At 34.6% G+C, this 20,156-nt stretch overlaps 3 protein-coding genes across 3 annotated transcripts; all 3 read left to right on the top strand.

Annotated features, from left to right (window-relative positions):
* The first annotated feature begins 8,843 nt into the window (after window positions 1-8,843).
* Window positions 8,844-11,033, top strand: LOC135134147 (chitinase-3-like protein 1). Its single transcript, XM_064062767.1, has 9 exons — window positions 8,844-8,950; window positions 9,001-9,084; window positions 9,218-9,388; window positions 9,442-9,674; window positions 9,729-9,856; window positions 9,906-10,218; window positions 10,269-10,391; window positions 10,438-10,560; window positions 10,613-11,033. Exons 2-9 carry the CDS (start codon window positions 9,015-9,017, stop codon window positions 10,967-10,969), a joined length of 1,518 nt encoding a protein of 505 aa, XP_063918837.1. The 5' UTR covers window positions 8,844-8,950; window positions 9,001-9,014; the 3' UTR covers window positions 10,970-11,033.
* Window positions 11,034-12,328: 1,295 nt separating this feature from the next.
* LOC135134151 (chitotriosidase-1-like) lies at window positions 12,329-13,831 on the top strand. The gene is made up of 7 exons (XM_064062770.1): window positions 12,329-12,396; window positions 12,449-12,619; window positions 12,666-12,898; window positions 12,952-13,082; window positions 13,134-13,257; window positions 13,311-13,496; window positions 13,553-13,831. The coding sequence occupies exons 1-7, from the start codon at window positions 12,339-12,341 to the stop codon at window positions 13,793-13,795; spliced, it is 1,146 nt and encodes a 381-aa protein (XP_063918840.1). The 5' UTR covers window positions 12,329-12,338; the 3' UTR covers window positions 13,796-13,831.
* Window positions 13,832-16,978: 3,147 nt separating this feature from the next.
* On the top strand, window positions 16,979-18,515 carry LOC135134149 (chitotriosidase-1-like). The gene is made up of 7 exons (XM_064062769.1): window positions 16,979-17,053; window positions 17,106-17,276; window positions 17,332-17,567; window positions 17,623-17,753; window positions 17,808-17,931; window positions 17,983-18,168; window positions 18,225-18,515. The coding sequence occupies exons 1-7, from the start codon at window positions 16,996-16,998 to the stop codon at window positions 18,465-18,467; spliced, it is 1,149 nt and encodes a 382-aa protein (XP_063918839.1). The 5' UTR covers window positions 16,979-16,995; the 3' UTR covers window positions 18,468-18,515.
* The last annotated feature ends 1,641 nt before the right edge of the window (window positions 18,516-20,156 follow it).

Below are 20,156 nucleotides of genomic sequence, written 5' to 3'. Positions count from 1 at the left end.
GCTCGTTTTGTTAATACTTATCAGTAACTCTTAGACCTAAAAATGTTGATTCTTCCTCAAAAAAGCACATTTCGACAATTTAACTTTTAATCCTGCATCCTTTAGTCACTGATATGATCCATAAAGTTTGCTGCTCTATCTATGCCCTGTTTTCCAAAGAACCCTGTTCTAGGGTTTTTTGGAAAACTGCTCTGGCGGGCGTTATGCCAAACGGGATTACCTTCACCAGGTATAAGCCCTTGTGTGTGTTCCAATTGAGTATTTTTGATGTTTCCTCGTCTACCTCCAATTGACTGTACGCGTTGCTGAGGTCAATTCTAGAAAATAATTCGCCTCCGTTTAACTTTCAAAACATTTCCTCGACTGTTGGCAAAGAGTTTCTTCAAACCATTTATTTGCTGTGATTCGGTAATCGCCGCATAATCTAAGGCTTCCGTCCTTCTTCATTACTGGTACCAATGGCGTAGCCCACTCACTGGATTCTAACGACTCAATTACACCTTGTTTTTCAAGACGATTCAATTCTGTCTCGACTTTTTCTTTGTACGCAAGGAGAACGGTGCGGGGTTTTAGGAAAACAGGTCGGAATTGGTCTTTCAACTTTAAACTGAATGTATGTTGTGTTTCTACCGAATTTTGTTTATTTTTAGCGAAACATGCCTTTGCTAAATGTTCCACCTTTTTACAAATGTTGCATGTGTAATTTCTATATTTACACACCTGTTAACCAGTTCCTGCCCATCGTCTGCAGTTCCACTTCCCTCTCTGGAATGTCTGGATTATGTCTTTAGACGTTTTTGCCTCATTATTGCTACGTGTTTGCAATTTTCCTGCCTGTTGTGTGTCCTTTTTTGTGTATGGCAATCTTCACTAGTTTCTGTAATGTCGTAGTTGGGGATTCTTCGCACAATCTGTCTCGGATGACACTCCTTTTCATAGCACAGATGAATTTGACCTTTAGCACGAACGTGAGCTCGTTTCCAAACTCGCAGTTACTCGCTAGGTTGTGTATTCTAGCGTACCATTCTTTTACGGTTTCATTGTCTTGTTGTTGTGCTTCGTAGAATTCGATTCTTTCTCTGAAAATACATGTGCTGGGTAAAAATTGTTTCTTCAGTAGGGTACACAATTCTTCATAGGTTTTGTCCTTAGGTAACGCCCGTGTGTAGAGATCTAGTAGGGTTTTGTAAGTTTCCTTTCCTATCAAGCTCAGTAAAGCTGGCATTCTTTTCTTCGACTCTGTTTGACCCTCTGTCGCTGGGGTGTCACTATTCTATTTATGTTAAAGAATTCCTCCAGCTGTTTATGGTACAATGTCCAGTTGTCCAGTTTTGGATTTACCCGTCTTCTGCCGAGTTTTTCTAATTTCTCCCATTTTACTCGTCTCCATTCTTGTATATTCACTCTTCAGGAAATTTCTTAATGTTTAACAAATTATTTAATATTAATAACCAATTACACAAAAGGGGTACAAATCCTCTTAACGTCTAACTTCTAACCTAACTCCCTATTCCTATCCTAATGCTGGCTTTACCCTCTCGTGGTTAGTAAAGCCGCGCTTGCACTACACTACATAAACCATGGAAGGATTTGAATACGGTTCGATAGTCAACTGTTTACCTCAGTAAAGATGTTTGGAAAGATATCAATATCTAATATTAATGCACCAAGCAGATTTTGCAACATTTGATAACTAGTAACTGACTTTGTGGTAATTATTACTTTGTTTGAAGTCTGGATATTGGTTTGAAAATTCTCCAAAATTATCACGTGGCCAGATTTACCGACTGGCTTAAAAAATTTTAGTTAGCAATTAGGTCAGGATTGAAAGAGATAACTAGATCTACACTACCGGCAAAAACAACCGGCCACCCTGAAAAATTTCGCAAAACCATTTTAAAAATTATTGACTAGTGATCGTTATTTTATTAGAGAACCATTCATTATTGACACACATGTACAAAGAGCAAAAAAGGTAGACATATAAACGCAGAATTACATTAAATTTAACAAAATAACAGAAACAGACCAAGTACGATATTTTCTTAATTAAAACAATAAAGGAGGGTGTTGTTGTAAACAGTTTTTTTCATCATTTGATATAAGTTTAGCAGTTAATAAAACGTTTTCACGCGAAAAGTATGCCGTCAACTCTTCCAGACATGTCTCAAATTGTCGCTCTGTTTCTGTTATTTTGTTATATTAAATTTAATTCTGTCTCAATAGTGAATAGTTCTTTAATAAAATAACGATCACCAGTTAAATTATAGCATATTAAATAACGAGTTTCATAAGGCAAATATTGAGGCATGAATCCAAGTTTATAGGACGAGCGGCGAAGCCGCGAGTTATATAAAGGATGAGTGCCACAATGGCCTCATGAACGAGTTATTTATACTATTTTTCTACCGCGTACGTTTTTTCACAAAATTTAATTGAAATTTGCGTTTTTTTAAATCTGGGGAATTTTGTCGTGGTTGGTGATGGGTTGGTCTGACACTAACCACGAAATATTTGAAGTTCGAATTTTTACAACAACGAATCAATTCGAGTTTTTGTATTTTAAAATTGGTTAAAATGTCTTGTGAAGAAGCTAGTGAAGTCCTTACGCCTCCCGAAATACGGGAAAATTTAAGTTGACATTTGCCACTGATGTTCACCTGACAATTCTCGTCATGGCTACCAATCTTACCATTATTTGATAAAGATGGGAGTCGTTAATCAAATGTAGCAACAACTGTGAGGACCAGCTTAAAATCTCCACAAATGAGAAGAGGTAACTTTAAAACACTATCAAAATCGGTAAATGGAGGTCGATATACACAACCAAAAACAACTGATAATGATTTTGCAGCCATTCTCATAAATAAGAACTCGACGTTCGAAGTGTCACTGTCAGTAGTAGAGACTGTGAAGTTTGACATTACAAAGTCAGATACATATGTGCAGACTCCACTTTCTAGTGAAACAAGCAAACCTGGAGTAAGCCACGTGTCAATAAATAATCATTACAAAAGAATGTTTATTTATTTGCACAACAACCACAACTTCTAGAAGCTAAGAGCACAATTAAGCAATAATATTGAATATTGGTATACATTAATGGAGATAAGAATGAAGAAGAAGTAACATGAATAGTTGCAGTGAATACAATAATTAGGTTTCTGGATCATTTCGTTCCAGAGAGGTCAAAGATAAATACAAAATATAAGCTTTGTTGAACTTACGTTGTGTTCACTACGAAATGCTATTTTTAATTCGGAGTAAATTTTCATCACATATTTTTAAAAATCAATATCCCAATTATTTAAGGAAATTTCGGAATGCGGTTTTCATCGCTCTTTTCGGCTTAATAAACTATAGAAACAACAGGAAAAACATTGTCGACTTTTTTGTTGGAAATCAGATACAGTAGAAGCAATTTCTTTGACACAAACTGTCTAGGTTAAACTTAAAATTTTATTACAATATTTCTATTATCTAATAATGGAGATATCGCATTCTGAAAATGTGTTGAAAATCCTTTAAGAACCAAGAGTAGCGACTCCTCTTAATTATGTTGGATAATTTAGATTTTAAAATGATAAAGGTCTGTTGCCCTAAAGTATCTAACATCTAAATTACAAATACAAATTTAAGGACAAAAAAGTATATACTATTCAGTACGAATAGTGACAAATGGAATTAGATTTTTTTTGGTTAATTTATTTACTTAATTTTTTTATTAATATTCTGGAAGACTTAATGTAGATACAATTTGGTTAAACACCGATTGTTATAATTGTGCAAGAGTTTGTTCTTATTTGTGTTATCTATCATAAGTCGAAAAAATCTGTAAATTTGTGGTAATAAAATTTATAATTAATCTTTCAACGAGGCTTGCGATGGAACTGTGATCTTGTAGAATTATATTGTGGCCTTGACAAGTTTTTGAGTAAAAGAACTCAAATTAAATACACTTTCTGAAATTATTATGCAATATAACACTACACTACACAATCTTTTTTTTATCGCACTTTTGTCATTAATCTATGAATTTATTTGTTTCGATTCATTTACTTTTCCGTTTCTTGGTTACAGTTAGCATTACATCTGATCAAAAGACATTTGGGTTCTAGTGTTTTTGAAATAAGGTGTCCGTACAAAGAAACATAATTTTTTATTAATCAGTTTCTAAAAACGTTGAGTTTCCTTCCATTGTGTAATTCTGTGAAAAATGAATTTCAAACATGTTTCAATAATAAATATATATACAGGGTGCCGCATCCAAGTCTGGATATAGGGAATTAACATGCGAATTGGTTTTTATTTTATAATATCTCCCCAGATCACTTTAAAGCTATTATTGAGTGATGGCTTTGTGGAGGTCGAAGAGGGCTATCGGCCAGTATTTTTTTCAAATCGTTGCATCGCGCTCATTCACTGTAAAAAGGTTTTAAAAATCGTATTTTGAAATTCGCGCCCTATCCGAATTGTCGCGAAGTGTTCCGTCGTACTGTCGAAGTTCGGCGATCGCGTCTTTTTATTACCCATGCAAAGTTCAAATGTCAAAGTGAAATTAGAAATTATTCTCATCAGAAATCAACGAACAAGTCAAACTGAATTATTTTATCCAGTGTGATGATTATTGTAGGACAAATTAAACGGAATAAATGCACAAATTGATCCATTCATTCGTCATAGTGCGCGACCCCGTCAAACGAGCCATGTCGAACTACAATCAGACCGTATCCAAAAAGCCCAAGATGAAGATTTCAAGACTTCGAGCAGCTGGTCTTCCTCAAAACCCCATCAAAGCCCATCGGCAGCATTGCGACATTTTCTGGGAGCCCTCAAGCTAGGAATGTACTCGGGCTGCCTCACTCAGTAATCACTGAACGACTCAAATTGAATTATTTTATCCAATATGACGATTATTGTAGGTCAATTTAAACGAAATAAATGCACAAACTGCACAAAATATTTTATTAGGTTATGTTGCTGGTGCTGATCGAGTCTTTATTACTAAAATCTCATTAAAATGCCATGTTCTACTGCGATTAGATGAAAAAGCGAGGGCCCGCTTTTCTTATTGTGTGATGATAAGATTTACCATCAAAATAGCTGGCGCCTTTGAAGAGGACCTTTTAATGAACCATTTAGATAACTACAAATAACAAAACTTAACAATTGTTGATGAATGAAGTAATGAAATATTGTACGAATCTGGAGAAGTATTGCACTATTTTCAAGAATTGCTCAAAAAGACTGCTCTCAGCAGCTGTACAGTAAGTAAGCCAATCTTCAAAACTCCTACGCGTGTTGATCAGCATTTTAGTTGAAATCTGAAGACAATATTGCTGGAGTGCTTGTTTCAGCGCTTCTCTGTTTGTATAGCTTGTCTGAATGCAGATGGTCGTGAAGAAATCTCCAAAGAAAAAATTCTCAGGGCTTTATATCCGGCGATTGCACAGGCCAATGGGTGCAAACTTTCCATTCCAACATTGCGGAAAAATACTGGTTCAAATAAACAACATTTATGCGAACTGTATGGTTGGAGATTTGGTCCTGGATGTAAAAGACCTGCTGCAGATGCCGCATCCTTCGAGTCCCAGGAAGTATTTGCTGAGCTAGCATATTATCCTACTTCTGAGCATTCAATCCGGATTCGATGAAAAAAGGTGCAATGACATGATGTCCTAGAAGCCCCAGTCATACACTGACAATTGCACGCCATTGATAACGAAGGTCATGGACCACGTGAGGGTTGTGTAATGCTCAAATTTGATCGTTCTGACGATTATAACTTCCCTTAAGACCAAATGAACGTCAGTAAAACAAATTTTCCTCAAAAACTCTCCATCAGCCTAGATTCTCTCAAGCGTTCCTTCGTAAAACTCTATATGTGAGAAGTAGTCCCCAGGCTTCAATTTTTTGTCATGATGCTTTTAGAAATTCTTCTATCTCATCTGTTTAAGACCCCTAGAAAACGTCGTGCCCACCTGATTTTATGTAATTTTTATCACCTTTGAAAATAAATGTAACTTTATTTTGCGAAATATTATTTTTATTTTTGTTGTTGTTAACACAATAAACAAATAAAACAGTAATACAAAAGTTTCTGAATCCCAAAACACATTCGTAATAGAGAAAAATACTTTAAAATGTTGATGAGTCAATGTTCTACATTTCTCTCTCAAAAATTTCCTGTAATGAAGATGCTTCCTGGAGGCAAAAATCCATCGCTGCTTAACGAATGTAAAATCAATTGACTTCCAATCTTTAGTGATTCCAAAAAAAAGGGTGAAATTTATCCAAATTACCTACTAATTAAATTAACTGTTGAAGAACATGCAGGCCCCCGCTTTTTCATCTAATCGCAGTAGAACATAGCATAACCTAATAAAATATTTTGTGCAGTTTGTGCATTTATTCCGTTTAAATTGACCTACAATAATCGTCATATTGGATAAAATAATTCAATTTGAGTCGTTCAGTGATTACTGAGTGAAGCAGCCCGAGTACATTCCTAGCATGAGGGCTCCCAGAAAATGTCGCAATGCTGCCGATGGGCTTTGATGAGGTTTTGAGGAAGACCAGCTGCTCGAAGTCTTGAAGTCTTCATCTTGGGCTTTTTGGATACGGTCTTAGATTGTAGTTCGAGATGGCTCGTTTGACGGGGTCGCGCACTATGACGAATGAATGGATCAATTTGTGCATTTATTCCGTTTAATTTGTCCTACAATAATCATCACACTGGATAAAATAATTCAGTTTGACTTGTTCGTTGATTTCTGATGAGAATAATTTCTAATTTCACTTTGACATTTGAATTTTGCATGGGTAATGAAAATACGCGATCGCCGAACTTCGACAGTACGACGGAACACTTCGCGACAATTCGGATCGGGCGCGAATTTCAAAATACGATTTTTAAAACCTTTTTACAGTGAATGAGCGCGATGCAACGATTTGAAAAAAATACTGGCCGATAGCCCTCTTCGACCTCCACAAAGCCATCACTCAATAATAGCTTTAAAGTGATCTGGGGAGATATTATAAAATAAAAACCAATTCGCATGTTAATTCCCTATATCCAGACTTGGATGCGGCACCCTGTATATATATTACATATATATGGGACCCTTTAAATTAAGTTGTTTGAACGTTAGACAATCACACTAAAGCTAGGTTGGAGAAAGAAATCAAATGCGAAGTGTAAAATTATGGAAAAAGGAGCGTTAACAGCTTTTCGGCCAAATCTTAACAAATCAATCACAGATTTCGCTACGAAAGTTGGAACATCCAATTCTTATTTCCAAAAAAACGCCAAACTGCACTGAAAAACAAAATTAAATTGTATACACACTTTTAAACAAAGTTTAATGTGTAATATGGGGCAACAAAGTATACGCAAAACAGATTTTCAACAGCCACCACTTATAAAAAACCCTATATTCTTACCCTTTTTAGGTCCGATTTACCCAGAACACGCTATGTATACAAAGCAACAGAGTAGTATGAAACCACTAGGATCAAATTTTGCCACCAGGAATTAAGATCTACTGAAAAATATTGCTCCCATGCAAAGCAGGAATTAAGAAAAACCAAAGACAAAGCCAACAACCTAGTTGATCTAAAAAAAATTGTCTAAGAAAGTCTGTGTGAAGGAATGCCTCTGTACAGGATATGACGCGAAACATCAGAAAGGAAGTCAGAGATTCTTATGATGATGAGGGACTCGTACGAATTACATTGGCTATAACATATTTTAAAACAATGCTTGAAATATATGTACGTAATATGTAAGAGTTGTAAGTTAAAAGTTCCACAGATACACGTTTTACTGTTTTCTTTATGTTGAGGGCCTTTTGGTGTACACGTTTTAGTATCAAATGACGTTTTTATAAATACTCTTTGATATAAACTTTTAAAGATACTTGATATAAAAACTGACAAAATTTGATCGCAATCACAAATGGCTTGTCATACTAAATTCTTCAAAATCGATTCATTTTCTTATTCATTCATCTATCATCTCTTGCCACATTTTAAAATTTACGTCTAAGAGAACTATTACCATAGAATTTGATTTTTTTTTCTTTTTCAATGGTTTCAATAAATTTTACTTTAACAAAAAACGCTAACTACAATATACTTAATAAAAAAATACTCCTATGCGATAACTATTGAGTGGTAATATAGACTTTTCAAAACACTTTTATTTTTCTAATTTTTGGACAGTCATTACGAAATATTGAAGAGAGGGAAGAAATTTATAATCATCAATAAGGGTTAATAAGTTTACTAGCATCAATATTTGTATAACACATACAAAAAAACCTAGATAATCTTTTTAAAAAACAAAATTACTCAACTGCAGGTAGCCTGAATTGAGGCCGATGACTTTGATGTTGGATTTAATAATTCTTTTACGACTAAATAATAATAAGCAATATAGTAATAACTACTGTGATGAAAAAAGACACCGCCACATCGATAGTAGAATATAAATTTTTATCGTAATAATAATAATCAGTGAGCAAACAATAAAACCATTTTTAAATATTTATTTTAAAATATAATTCAATTTAAATATTTTTAGTTTTTGTTGGAGTTGTCACCATTTACGAGTTTTTGTGAAAAAGAAATTGAATACCATAAACTAACAGAATATATAACAAGAGTTGAGCTGATCGTAAAATAGAAAAATTTTGTGCATCGAAGAATGCCATTCTTTACGCATCGGGGATTATCCAAGTGTCTAATTAAGCCATAACAATATTTATTACACCAATAAACTAAAGATTCATTTACTTCTTATTTCCAAATAATTGTAAAAAAGAGATATGACGTCTAAAAATTGAAATCAAAAAGATAAAGCCAATAAACCCCTTAAATAAATAGAAGGCACGCGTACAACGATTAACAAGTCACAGTAACTGATTCGATCTGCAAACATTCGAAGCAGGTATTCGTATTGTTTTTGAGTTACATTAATTTTTAATGATTCGTTCTTAGGGAAATATTTCAAAATGTTGTTTAGGACTTTGCTAGCTCTGACGCTGGTTTGCCTCACAGTTGGATCTGTTTCAGCTGCTACAGGTAAGACATTACGTTATACGAACACAAGTACATAGTCATGTAAAAAGTTGTTTTACAATGGCTATAAGAACAAATTATTTCTGCACGAATGTGAGTGCAACAAAATTATTATTTAATGTTCGTTTTCTTGCAGATAAAGTAGTCTGTTACTGGGGCACGTGGTCCACTTACCGTTGGGGAAATGGAAAATTCACAGTCGACAACATCGACCCAAATCTTTGCACCCATCTGATTTATGGGTTCGTGGGTTTGCAAGCTGATGGGAGTGTTCGTCTTCTGGACTCATACTTGGACGTAGACGCCAGTAAAACTCTCTTTCAATTTTTTTTTACAGTTTTCAACCCTCGTTAATTCCAGAAACGTTTGAAAAGACCAACGCCCTCAAACAACGCAATCCCAATCTGAAAACACTTATTGCTATCGGAGGCTGGAATGAAGGTTCGGAGACGTATTCGGCAGTCGCAGCTAGTCCCTCGAAAAGAGCCACTTTAATTAATAGCGCGTTGGATTTAGTTCTAACGTGGGGATTTGACGGTTTTGATTTAGATTGGGAATACCCGAACCAGCGCGGCGGAGTTTATGCAGATATTGTAGGTTTAATTAAGGAAAGATAATATTTACGCCTCAATGGATTAATATTTCAGGCCAATTATGCAACGTTGATTAAGGAATTCAGGGAAGTGTTTGATAGATATGGTTTGTTGCTGACGGCAGCTGTTGCCGCAGCTTCTCCTTCGGTTGACTTGTCTTACGATGTGCCAGCACTCAGCAAGTAAGAACTGTTTATTTATTAATCACTTTTCTAAAACATCGTTGTTTAGATACCTAGATTTCATCAACGTGATGGCTTATGATCTTCATGGCTCTTGGGAGGAAGGAACTGGTCAGAACGCACCCCTTTACGCTTCGTCTATCGAAAAAACTTACAACGAAAGATTGTTGAATGTTGATGCGGCCATTCAGGGTTGGATTGCTAGAGGAGCAGCCCCTGAAAAACTGGTTCTGGGTCTTGGAATGTATGGTAGAACGTTCACCCTGGCTGACTCTTCAAAAACTGCACTCGGATCTCCAATCACTGGTGGTGGAGATAAAGGAAAATACACCGGAGAGAATGGATTCGTGGGATACCATGAGGTAATTTTAGGGAATTTTAGCTTCGGTGTTACAATTCATCTTTTTTGTAGATCATAGAACTTCAAAACGCAGGTGGTTGGACAACTGTCTGGGATGACGAACAAAAAACTCCCTACACGTACAAAGGTAACCAATGGATCGGATACGACAATCCTCAATCCATTGCCATTAAAGTAAGTTTGAGCAGTTTTGATAACATTTTCTGAGATATGCCCTTAGGTTGATTACGCCAAAAATCTAAATTTGGGTGGAGTGATGATTTGGTCCATTGACACAGACGATTTTAACGGACTAAGTGGCACCAAATACCAACTTCTCGCAACCATTAATCAGGCCCTAGCCGTAAGATAGTTAAACTAAACTTTATTAGATCACACAATTATTATATTTTTAGGGTTCAAATCCAGAACCACCTCAGCCTCAACCACAACCCGAACCTGAACCTGAACCAGAACCCGAACCTGAACCAGAACCAGAACCAGAACCTGAACCACAACCTGAACCAGAACCTGAACCCGAACCTCAACCAGAACCGGAACCGGAACCAGAACCAGAACCAAGCGATCCAACTGATCCCACTTCCTTCTGCAAATCGGAAGGATTTGTTAGAGATCCCAATGACTGCACCGTATTTTACTACTGCTCCCCAGTTGAAGGTGGTTTCCAGGTTATCAACAGGAAATGTAACCATGGATTGGTGTATGATACCGTGGCTAATATCTGCAACTATCCAGCTTTAGTACAATGCTAAATCAATATTATCAATCTTTGTTAATTTTGATGTTATCAGAAATAAATCTAGATGTTAAGAGCAAGCACGTTTGTTTTTAATGAATCTATCATGGTGTGATCCATGAAGTGAATTTTGATGCCTCTTTTGATAACTAAATGCTTGAGTATGCAAAACTGGATTTCAAAAATTTTACTCACTTGTCTGCGATAAGCAAAAGTATTATATTGATTCTATTGTCTGTAAACAGTGGCGGCAGCAAATTGTAAAAAAAAATAGAGGCTGAAATCTATATCTATTGTCAAATAATAATATGACACAATCCTTTACAAGGAAAAGGAACGAGATTTTTAATTAACTAAAAATTTTGAAGAATAATATGCAGAGTGTGTATTATTACAATTAGGAATTAAATTACCTATTTTAAAATTATTAATTTAAAAATAGATCTTAAGACGGACACTTGGTTTTTAAACCAAAAATTACACATACATACTGTTGAATTGTGCGAATATGAATAAGAACAACGGACAGTCGTTTACGAATTTTATTTAACAAATAACAAATGTAAGTTCCAGGATAGAATATGACCGTTGGGTCCACAAATGAATATAGAGTGAATGATGTTGAGCGCTTGAAAAGTGAATGAATAATGATGAATGATGAATGAAGAATTAATGAGTTAAGAATGATGAATGTGCTACCTTGTGTTCCAAAGGGGAGCTGGTTCTGCCTCCTACTCTTACGGGTTGAGAGGCGAAACAGGTTCCCCGCCACAGGCACTAACAATTACAACTTATTTAACTAAAAACAAGAGTTTTTTGACTTCATAAATGTGGTGTAATTTCATGTTACTTCGAGCTTTCATATAGAAAATAGGTCTGCCATTTCCATTTGTCTGTTGGTGACTTTATTAGATACGTATTTCCGAAACTATTGCACAACAAAAAATTTTGTAGTTTGATGTAAAGAATGACAGAACTGATTGTCTGAAAAGTTTGTTGCGATATGTTCGTAATTTGCCAAAAATTGATGACTGCATCTTAAAACGTTTAGATATTTTTAACGATACCTAAAGGGGTAACTAACACTAACTAAACTCTGTAAAAAGAAATATTACATGAACTTTTTGACATTTTCGTAAGATCAAAAACATTTTCATCACATGATAAACGAGTCGACTATGCAGCGATTATCCCACTTCAAGATTTCCAATTTTAATACAATCGAATGATCGAAGTAAACACTATAAATGAAAGATTGGCAGATAAAAGAGATACTTGTCGATATCTCGATCGAAGAAAATTGGAATTTGGAAGGGGACACGGATTCGAATATAAATAAAAACAAGCAGATATGAAAATTAGGAAAAAATACAAAACCCTCTACAATGAAAGTGGTAACAATTTTAGCCCTATTGTCTGCTTTTATAGCAGTATCGTCTGCAGGTAAATTATAAAAAACGTAAAAATTATTATTTCTAATGCTATTTTGTTTTAGGCAACGTTGTCTGTTATTTTACGAGCTGGACCATCTACAGAGAGGGTGATGGTACTTTTGCCGCCAAAGATGTAGATCCAACACTTTGCACACACATTCTGTATGCTTTCGTTGGGTTAGCATGGGATGCTACTGTGAAAATTTTGGACGACTGGGAAATCACTGGATTAGGTATAAATCAATTCAACTTGTTTTCCATACTTAATTCTATTTCCAGATGAACTTAACCACCTGATATCGCTTAAAGAACAAAATCCAAACTTGAAGATCATACTTAGTATGGGTGGTTGGAATGAAGGCTCTTACCAGTACTCACAAGTTGCTGCAGATCCTAGTCTTAGAGCCACGATGATCGACAGTGTCATCAGTTTTTTGAAAGAAAATGGGTTTGACGGATTCGATCTCGACTGGGAATATCCTGGACAGAGAGGTGGTGCTGACGACGATCCAGTAAGTGCCATCACCAATAATAAAACTTCGAAAGTCGTTAAAATTTGATTTAGCAAAATTACATTACCTGGTTGGGTGAACTGAAAGCCGCCTTGAACGCCGAAGGGTATATTCTTTCAGCTGCTGTTTCTGGGGGAGTGGGATCAATGGATATCTCATACCCAGATGGTAAAGCTATCTCAGAGTAAGTACTTCTTTTGGACAATTATTATATATTTATTTATTTTATTATTAGTAACCTAGACATGATCAATGTAATGACTTATGACTACCATGGAGACTGGGAAAAGTGGGTGGGCCACAATGCTCCTCTATATGCCTCACATCTAGACGAAGGCGACAACGCAGTTCTCAACGTCGTAAGTCTCTGAACTTCTTTGCGCTTCTGAAAATTTAAATTTGTCCTTCAAAGGCCGCTGGTATTCAACACTGGATCGACAACGGGGCCGATCCTAAAAAAATTAATATTGGACTTGGTACTTATGGTCGTACTTTTACCTTGGCCAACGCATCCAATACTGAATTGTATGCACCGGTTTATGGTACTGGCGAACAAGGACCCTACACTCAAGAAGCTGGTATGTTGGGGTACAATGAGGTGAGTTTATAGCAGAATATGGATGAAGTAGTGTTCAATATTCTCAAATTGTGCAGATTTGTGCGTTATACAGCGACTGGGAAGAAACTTGGGACGATGAGCAAAAAGTGCCACATAAAGTGAACGGTGATCAGTGGGTTGGTTACGATGATGTCAAGTCAATTCAACTGAAGATTGAATTTGCTAATGAGATGGGGTTGGGAGGTGCTATGGTTTGGTCTCTGGATACTGATGACTTTTTGGGTAAATGTGGAGAGAAGTATCCTCTCATGAAAGCCATTAATCAGAATTTAAAATAAATGTTAAAATATTTCTTAAATAAATAATTTTTTTGGCTTGGTTGTTTTTTTAGAAAATTCACTACTAAGTATTGCCTGTGTTATTAAACATATGTGATTGAATAACAAGTTAATTAAACAATAAAAAATGGTAGTTTATGTACATACACACAAATCATATTTAACGTAGATACGTTATATTATTACAATTTATATAAAAAATAGAGATTTGTGATAACGAGCATCAGTCTTGATAAGGTGTAGGTGATTTTGAAGATAAGTGGGAATAGGTTATCTCTACATACTCATACTCACTATGTTTATAACTAAAAATATATTTTACTTTTAATTAAAAAAAGAATATATTACAAATCGGGTATCTATCGTTTTTATCATTTTATTTTTTTTTTTTGTTAACAATAGTTAAGTGTTTAAACGCTAGATAAATTGCAACATGTAAGCAAGACTTGGTTCAGCTACCGCACACAATTTGAATAAAATTTGTTTAATTTAATCGCTACGTATAGGTAGGACATACGTTTATTTAAATGAATAATTTTAATCAATATTCAAATTATATGACCTTTATAATAAATTATTAAGAAAAAGTAAGTTCTATGTTTGTTAAAAATTATTACAGAGAAATGTGATGTTAATTCTTTGCTGCTTCAAGTTTGTTACGTCGTGGCACAAAAATGAACTCGTTTTCGATGACAAATTAGTGCATCTGAAAATATTCTTGTTGATATTTGTTAACAGCAAGTAAGATGATGACAGAATACTCGTAGTCGGTAACTTTTAAAATTTTACAAATTATTACCAATCATCGACGTTGCTGACACTTTGGGCCGAAATCCCCGAATTTAAGCTCAAGTGCAAAAAACATAGAACTAAAAAGTGGTTAGTGTACCAATATAAATTAAAATATTATACACACAGAAATAGATAATTTTGTTTTAAAAATTGTTCCAAGATCTTAAAACTCGGTGACTTGTTTCAGTCTAGTCCAGTGTTTCATAAAATTGCAATTTGTTAAAGTCATATCATATAATCATATTTTGTTTTTAAAATACGATTTCATTTTTTATTTAATCTCTTTAACCCGTTCAAATATGAGTTATCATTGGAGGCTTTATTGGCTATATACTTACAAAACTCATACAAGTTCTCATATAAGATTTTTTGATAATATTTTATTGAGTTAAAATATCAAATGCTGCAGCCGTTTATCAAACGTACGAAGTCTGGATAATAAAGTGAATAAAATTCATCCAATGAAGATAATGTTTTCATCCTTTAATCAAATGGTTTTCGGTATTATTACTCTACTCTAGCTATTACATGCGTTGTTTATTGTTATTACATTTAACTGTAAAAAGAATTGAAATTTCTGTTCATTAGTCGGAATTCTAAAACAACTTGTAAAGTCTTTCTATTGGAACTTAGATCTTACTGTGGGAACTTTCTTAGTCACAGTATCAAATGGCATTTATGAAATTCTTATCATAGGCAAGTATTTTTAGACATTAGTAATATCACTGTCAATCCTACTATGCACTAAAATAAAATTTATAAACATTAATCTAAAAGCTTAATAACAGACACATCAGAATTGGCAATCGAGGCTTAAATTGTGTAAGTTGTCATCAAAAAAATGAATAGTTTTTTAAATTTCCTTACGAAATTTTATTTGAAAAATTAAACCATTTAATTTATGCTCGTGATTATAATATTCTCAACTGTGTAACATACGTAGAAAAGAAAAGATAACACAAATAAATCGTTACAATTCCAAATTAAAAAAAAATACTCACTTTCTTTGAGTAACAAAAATGTTACAAATAAATTTAAAAAAATACATACTTTGTATACAAACTTTCTTAACATAAAACAAACGAAACCGAACATTTTGCCCCAAAAATATCAACAGTTTATTTTATCTTGCCAGTTACTTTACAAAGTATTAGAAGTAATTAACATTGATTAAAATTTAACATTTTTCAAAAAGCAGTTGATCTCATTTTTGACATTAAAATCTAAATACACTGGTTTTACAGAATGTAATAAGTTCTTTTACAATGTCATAAAACAAAACATTTATTTTAAAAGTTCAAATTTGTTATTCAGACAAAATTGATAATCAGATGAAGATTACAGAATCTGGAATGAAACGACGTGTTATCAGTCATATCTGGTAAAAATATGGATTTTTGCAGGAATAGAATGCGCAGTTCTTGTGTCTGAAGAGGGTACTGTGTAGAGAAACACGTATACCAGTGTACTGCAATAAATTCTTTTTAACTTAAAAAATTTGAATATTTGTGAAAAATTCAATATTTCGTTATTACTCAATAAACAATTCATAAAGATTGGTTAATTAAATAATACAATCTTATTTCTGACAATTTTAGTTTTATTATCACAATTTGTTAGTTTGAAATATACTTTCGCACAACTTCAAAGACGAGCAGATTCCACACGAATAAAGAAATTGTTAAGACTTGTTGAATTGGTTAATCACAGGAGTTCTCGTGCAGTGTTAGTGGATTTCAAGCTTGTTGCACAGTAAAACTAAATTAAATCAGCTTTATAATATTTGTACAAAATTTTTAGGAGTACAACAATTTTATTTGGATTTAGAGAACATTTGCATGTTATAAAACCACGTTACTGAGACATGTTGGATTCAGTCGTCACATGTTTGTAAATAGAAATTAACCGCATTATAGACAGAATGTATTGATTAATTTATTATACTAAAATATTTTTTTTCTGTTTGAAGTTCAGTTTACAGTCAGTTGCCTTTACAAAAATTGTTATCAGAGAAAAAACTCTTCAACCTTGTACTGGTTACTGAGTGTTATGAGTAAAATCAAAGGAAAATTTTGATCACCAGTTTTATGTCATTTGACTATTATCATATCAATCATTATTAGTGTATTTAAGAGTGTACAAGTACATACATACTAGTAGATTAAAAATGCCTACAAATAATTACTAGCAACACTTTTAGTCACACACCTCTCAAAATTATCGTACTATAATCTAAAATTTTTCTAGTAAACACTACAAGTAAGAGATTTAAGAGTCCATAAAAATTTCAAGAGTTTTATCTTTAAAAAAATACTCCTAATAATTATTCATTTAAGTGGGCAGCCCAGTTCCCTATAAAAACAAGTCTCAACAATTGTTTGTTAGAGCAAAACTCTGAGTGCAGCATCATGAAGGTAGCGGCAATTTTGTCAATCCTCAGTGCCTCGTTGGCACTTTCATCAGCTGGTAAATATTTTTACTGAATATTGTCTTCTAAATTTGAAGGGTCGTTTTACAGGTAACGTTGTGTGCTACTTCACCAGTTGGACCATCTACCGAGAAGGCGATGGAACTTTTGCCGCTAAAGATGTAGATCCAACTCTGTGCACACACATTCTTTACGCATTCGTTGGCTTGAATGAAGATGGTACTATCAATATTTTGGATGACTGGGAAATAACCGGATTGGGTACGTATAACACATTTGCATATTTCGGTTGCTAACTGTGTTTGTTAATATGTAGAGGAGCTTGCGCATCTGGTCAGTCTGAAGGAACAAAATCCAGATCTGAAAATACTTCTGAGTATGGGAGGATGGAACGAAGGATCGACCACGTATTCAGAAGTTGCTGGAGATGAAACCAAGAGAGCGACTCTTGTTGCAGACGTCATTAGTTTTCTGGATGAAAATCAATTTGATGGTTTTGATCTCGATTGGGAGTATCCTGGTCAACGAGATGGCGATGAGTGGAATGACCCTGTGAGTAATAAATGCAGTCGTTCTTTTAATTTTCATTATTTGCGAATTATCTTAGCCAAACTTTATTCAACTACTGGGTGAATTAAAAACAGCTCTTAATGCTAAAGGCTACATTCTCTCAGCTGCTGTATCTGGTGGTGTTGGCTCCATTGATACGTCGTACCCTGATGGACAAGCTGTTTCAGAGTAAGTATTTATCTCAACTTATTTTCACATATATACTATACATTGTTACAATAGCGTTTTGGATATGATCAACGTTATGACTTACGACTATCACGGTGATTGGGAATCTTGGGTCGGTCACAACGCTCCCTTATACGCATCTCATTTGGATGAAGACGACAATGCACTTCTCAATGTCGTAAGTACCTACAGAATTATTTACTTTAGAAAAGTGATAATCTTCTTGTAGGCTGCTGGCATCCAACACTGGATTGACAACGGTGCCGATCCCAAAAAAATTAATATCGGTATTGGTACCTACGGACGTACTTTCACCTTGGCGGATCCTTCCAATACTGAACTATACGCACCCGTTTATGGTACTGGAGAACAAGGCCCCTACACTGAAGAAGCAGGAATGTTGGGTTACAACGAGGTAACATTCCGAATTAGTGGATAAAATGTTATAGAAAATATATTTCTCTTGTTTAGATTTGTGCTCTGTACAGTGACTGGGAAGAAACCTGGGACGATGAACAAAAGGTACCCCACAAAGTAAATGGAGACCAGTGGGTTGGCTATGATAATGTGGAATCTGTGAAACTAAAGATCGACTTTGCTAACGAAAAGGGTTTGGGAGGTGCTATGGTCTGGTCTTTGGATACCGATGATTTTAAGGGCATCTGTGGAGAAAAATATCCTCTTTTGAAAGCAATTAATGAAAATTTGAACTGATTTATAATAATTTGTAACTACGGTGAATAAACGAGTCTTAATATAAAATATTTCGTTCTTTAACTAAGATCAACTGCAATATTAAAATTTAATTATTAAGCAAACGTAAAATGGGTTAAAGGATGGCAGAAGGGTCTCAGAGGGAGTATCAGTTGTCGAGGTTGATACACCATCAAACCTCTGAGAAATGTTCACTGGAATCTAAACATTAGAAGATCAACTAACACTTGGATCAGCTCTTATCAACAAATCCTGCTCCCACATTCACGAAGGCGTAAGTCGTTTAACCCCTGGTAATGCAGGGCGTACAATGGGTGTACGTTATGTAGCTGACGGGACAGGGTGCAGGATAAACGAGAGTTTCTTGGCTAATTGGAATAAACCAATACAGAAAAATTCTGGTCCTTCAAGTATGAAATTTGGAGCAGTAGGCGAACACGCTGTCATCCGTAAAAAGTCTTTCTTGTTAAAATCACTAGAACCTTGCCTCGGAAACCGGACGAATCTCATTTACGACGACATTTGGCTAACAAACGAACTTGTAAAATTGGAACATGGAATACTTGTAGTTTAACCAACAAACAAACAGAGATAATTTCTGAAGTAATAAAGTACGACCTAGACATAGTTCCGCTGTTAGAAACGAAACGTAATATAGCCTACAGATTACTAATACTAGGTTTGCTCATAAGGATATTCACCGGTATACTTACTTGGAAAAGACCATCAATGAGGCATAGATCGATTATTATTATTTATAGATTATATCATCGTTCGACAAAACTCGAATTTCAGAGTATTAGATGCTCGGGCTAAGAGAGGAACAAATTGTGGCACCGACCCTCAGAAGTGAGAAATGCGATAAAACAAAAAAAAAATGCTCTGGCAGAAAAAATGCAACAAATAAATTCATATATCGGTGTCTCTAGTTCAACAGAAGTTTTAGTCGGGTCAATATAGACATTTCAAATAACAAAAACTCCGGCAGAGCTGAATTTTGGTAGAGACCTTGGGTACACCAGTAGAAACAAAGTGGCAAAAGTCCTCATAGATCCCATGTGTGCTAAAAAAGTTATTCAACGTCAAAAGTCAACATTTTTGGTTTTTTGGATTTTTCTCGAAAACGGTAAGTTTTATCAAACATATAGTTTAGACAAAAATTGCAGATCATAAAATTATCTACAAAAATAATCCTTATATTTTTTTTCTTAAGAATCACCATTCCCAAGATATCGCCGTTCTAAAAGTTGAAGGAGTTGCATTCTACATGATGTGCACACAAATTCCACGTATATACATAGTCAGATTCTTAATATACCTAAAAATGCCATTCGTGTCTCTTACTTGTATAAAATAACTACGCACAATATAATAAATAACTACTAACAATTCTGAGAATATATACTCAAAAGAAACTCAATCCCTTAGTCAGCCCCTCTACTATAGATTGATAAAATCATTTCATTTTAAAAATTTGGAAAGGCTCAACAGCGAGCAGAAATATATTCTTCAAGCAGTTTATCTTTTTATCCAAAATGCCAAAATCATATTTTATTTTTACATGTAATAACCGGCTGCGATACTGCATCAGCACTGTTCAGAAGGGATAAAAAATGAGTACTGAAATTACTTGAAAAAAGGACTTAACTGATTGCACTAAAGTATTTGAAGTAATTGACGCGTCTCCTC

This window comes from Zophobas morio, unplaced genomic scaffold (assembly GCF_036711695.1).
Source record: "Zophobas morio isolate AGI-343-1 ecotype UQ-CSIRO unplaced genomic scaffold, CSIRO_AGI_Zmor_V1 ptg000023l, whole genome shotgun sequence".
Lineage (NCBI taxonomy): Eukaryota > Metazoa > Arthropoda > Insecta > Coleoptera > Tenebrionidae > Zophobas > Zophobas morio.
Note: the sequence above shows the minus strand (reverse complement) of the source record. Positions and strands in the feature narration are given on the sequence as shown.

Bases quoted from the DNA above. Each gene is read 5' to 3' on its own strand.
- LOC135134149 (XM_064062769.1), top strand. From the start codon at position 16,996: ATGAAGGTAGCGGCAATTTTGTCAATCCTCAGTGCCTCGTTGGCACTT. The intron at 17,054-17,105 runs GTAAATATTTTT...GTCGTTTTACAG, and splicing joins GTTGGCACTTTCATCAGCTG to GTAACGTTGTGTGCTACTTC. The intron at 18,169-18,224 runs GTAACATTCCGA...TCTCTTGTTTAG, and splicing joins GAATGTTGGGTTACAACGAG to ATTTGTGCTCTGTACAGTGA.
- LOC135134151 (XM_064062770.1), top strand. From the start codon at position 12,339: ATGAAAGTGGTAACAATTTTAGCCCTATTGTCTGCTTTTATAGCAGTA. The intron at 12,397-12,448 runs GTAAATTATAAA...ATTTTGTTTTAG, and splicing joins TATAGCAGTATCGTCTGCAG to GCAACGTTGTCTGTTATTTT. The intron at 12,620-12,665 runs GTATAAATCAAT...TTCTATTTCCAG, and splicing joins CTGGGAAATCACTGGATTAG to ATGAACTTAACCACCTGATA.
- LOC135134147 (XM_064062767.1), top strand. From the start codon at position 9,015: ATGTTGTTTAGGACTTTGCTAGCTCTGACGCTGGTTTGCCTCACAGTT. The intron at 9,389-9,441 runs GTAAAACTCTCT...CGTTAATTCCAG, and splicing joins ATACTTGGACGTAGACGCCA to AAACGTTTGAAAAGACCAAC. The intron at 9,857-9,905 runs GTAAGAACTGTT...ATCGTTGTTTAG, and splicing joins GATGTGCCAGCACTCAGCAA to ATACCTAGATTTCATCAACG.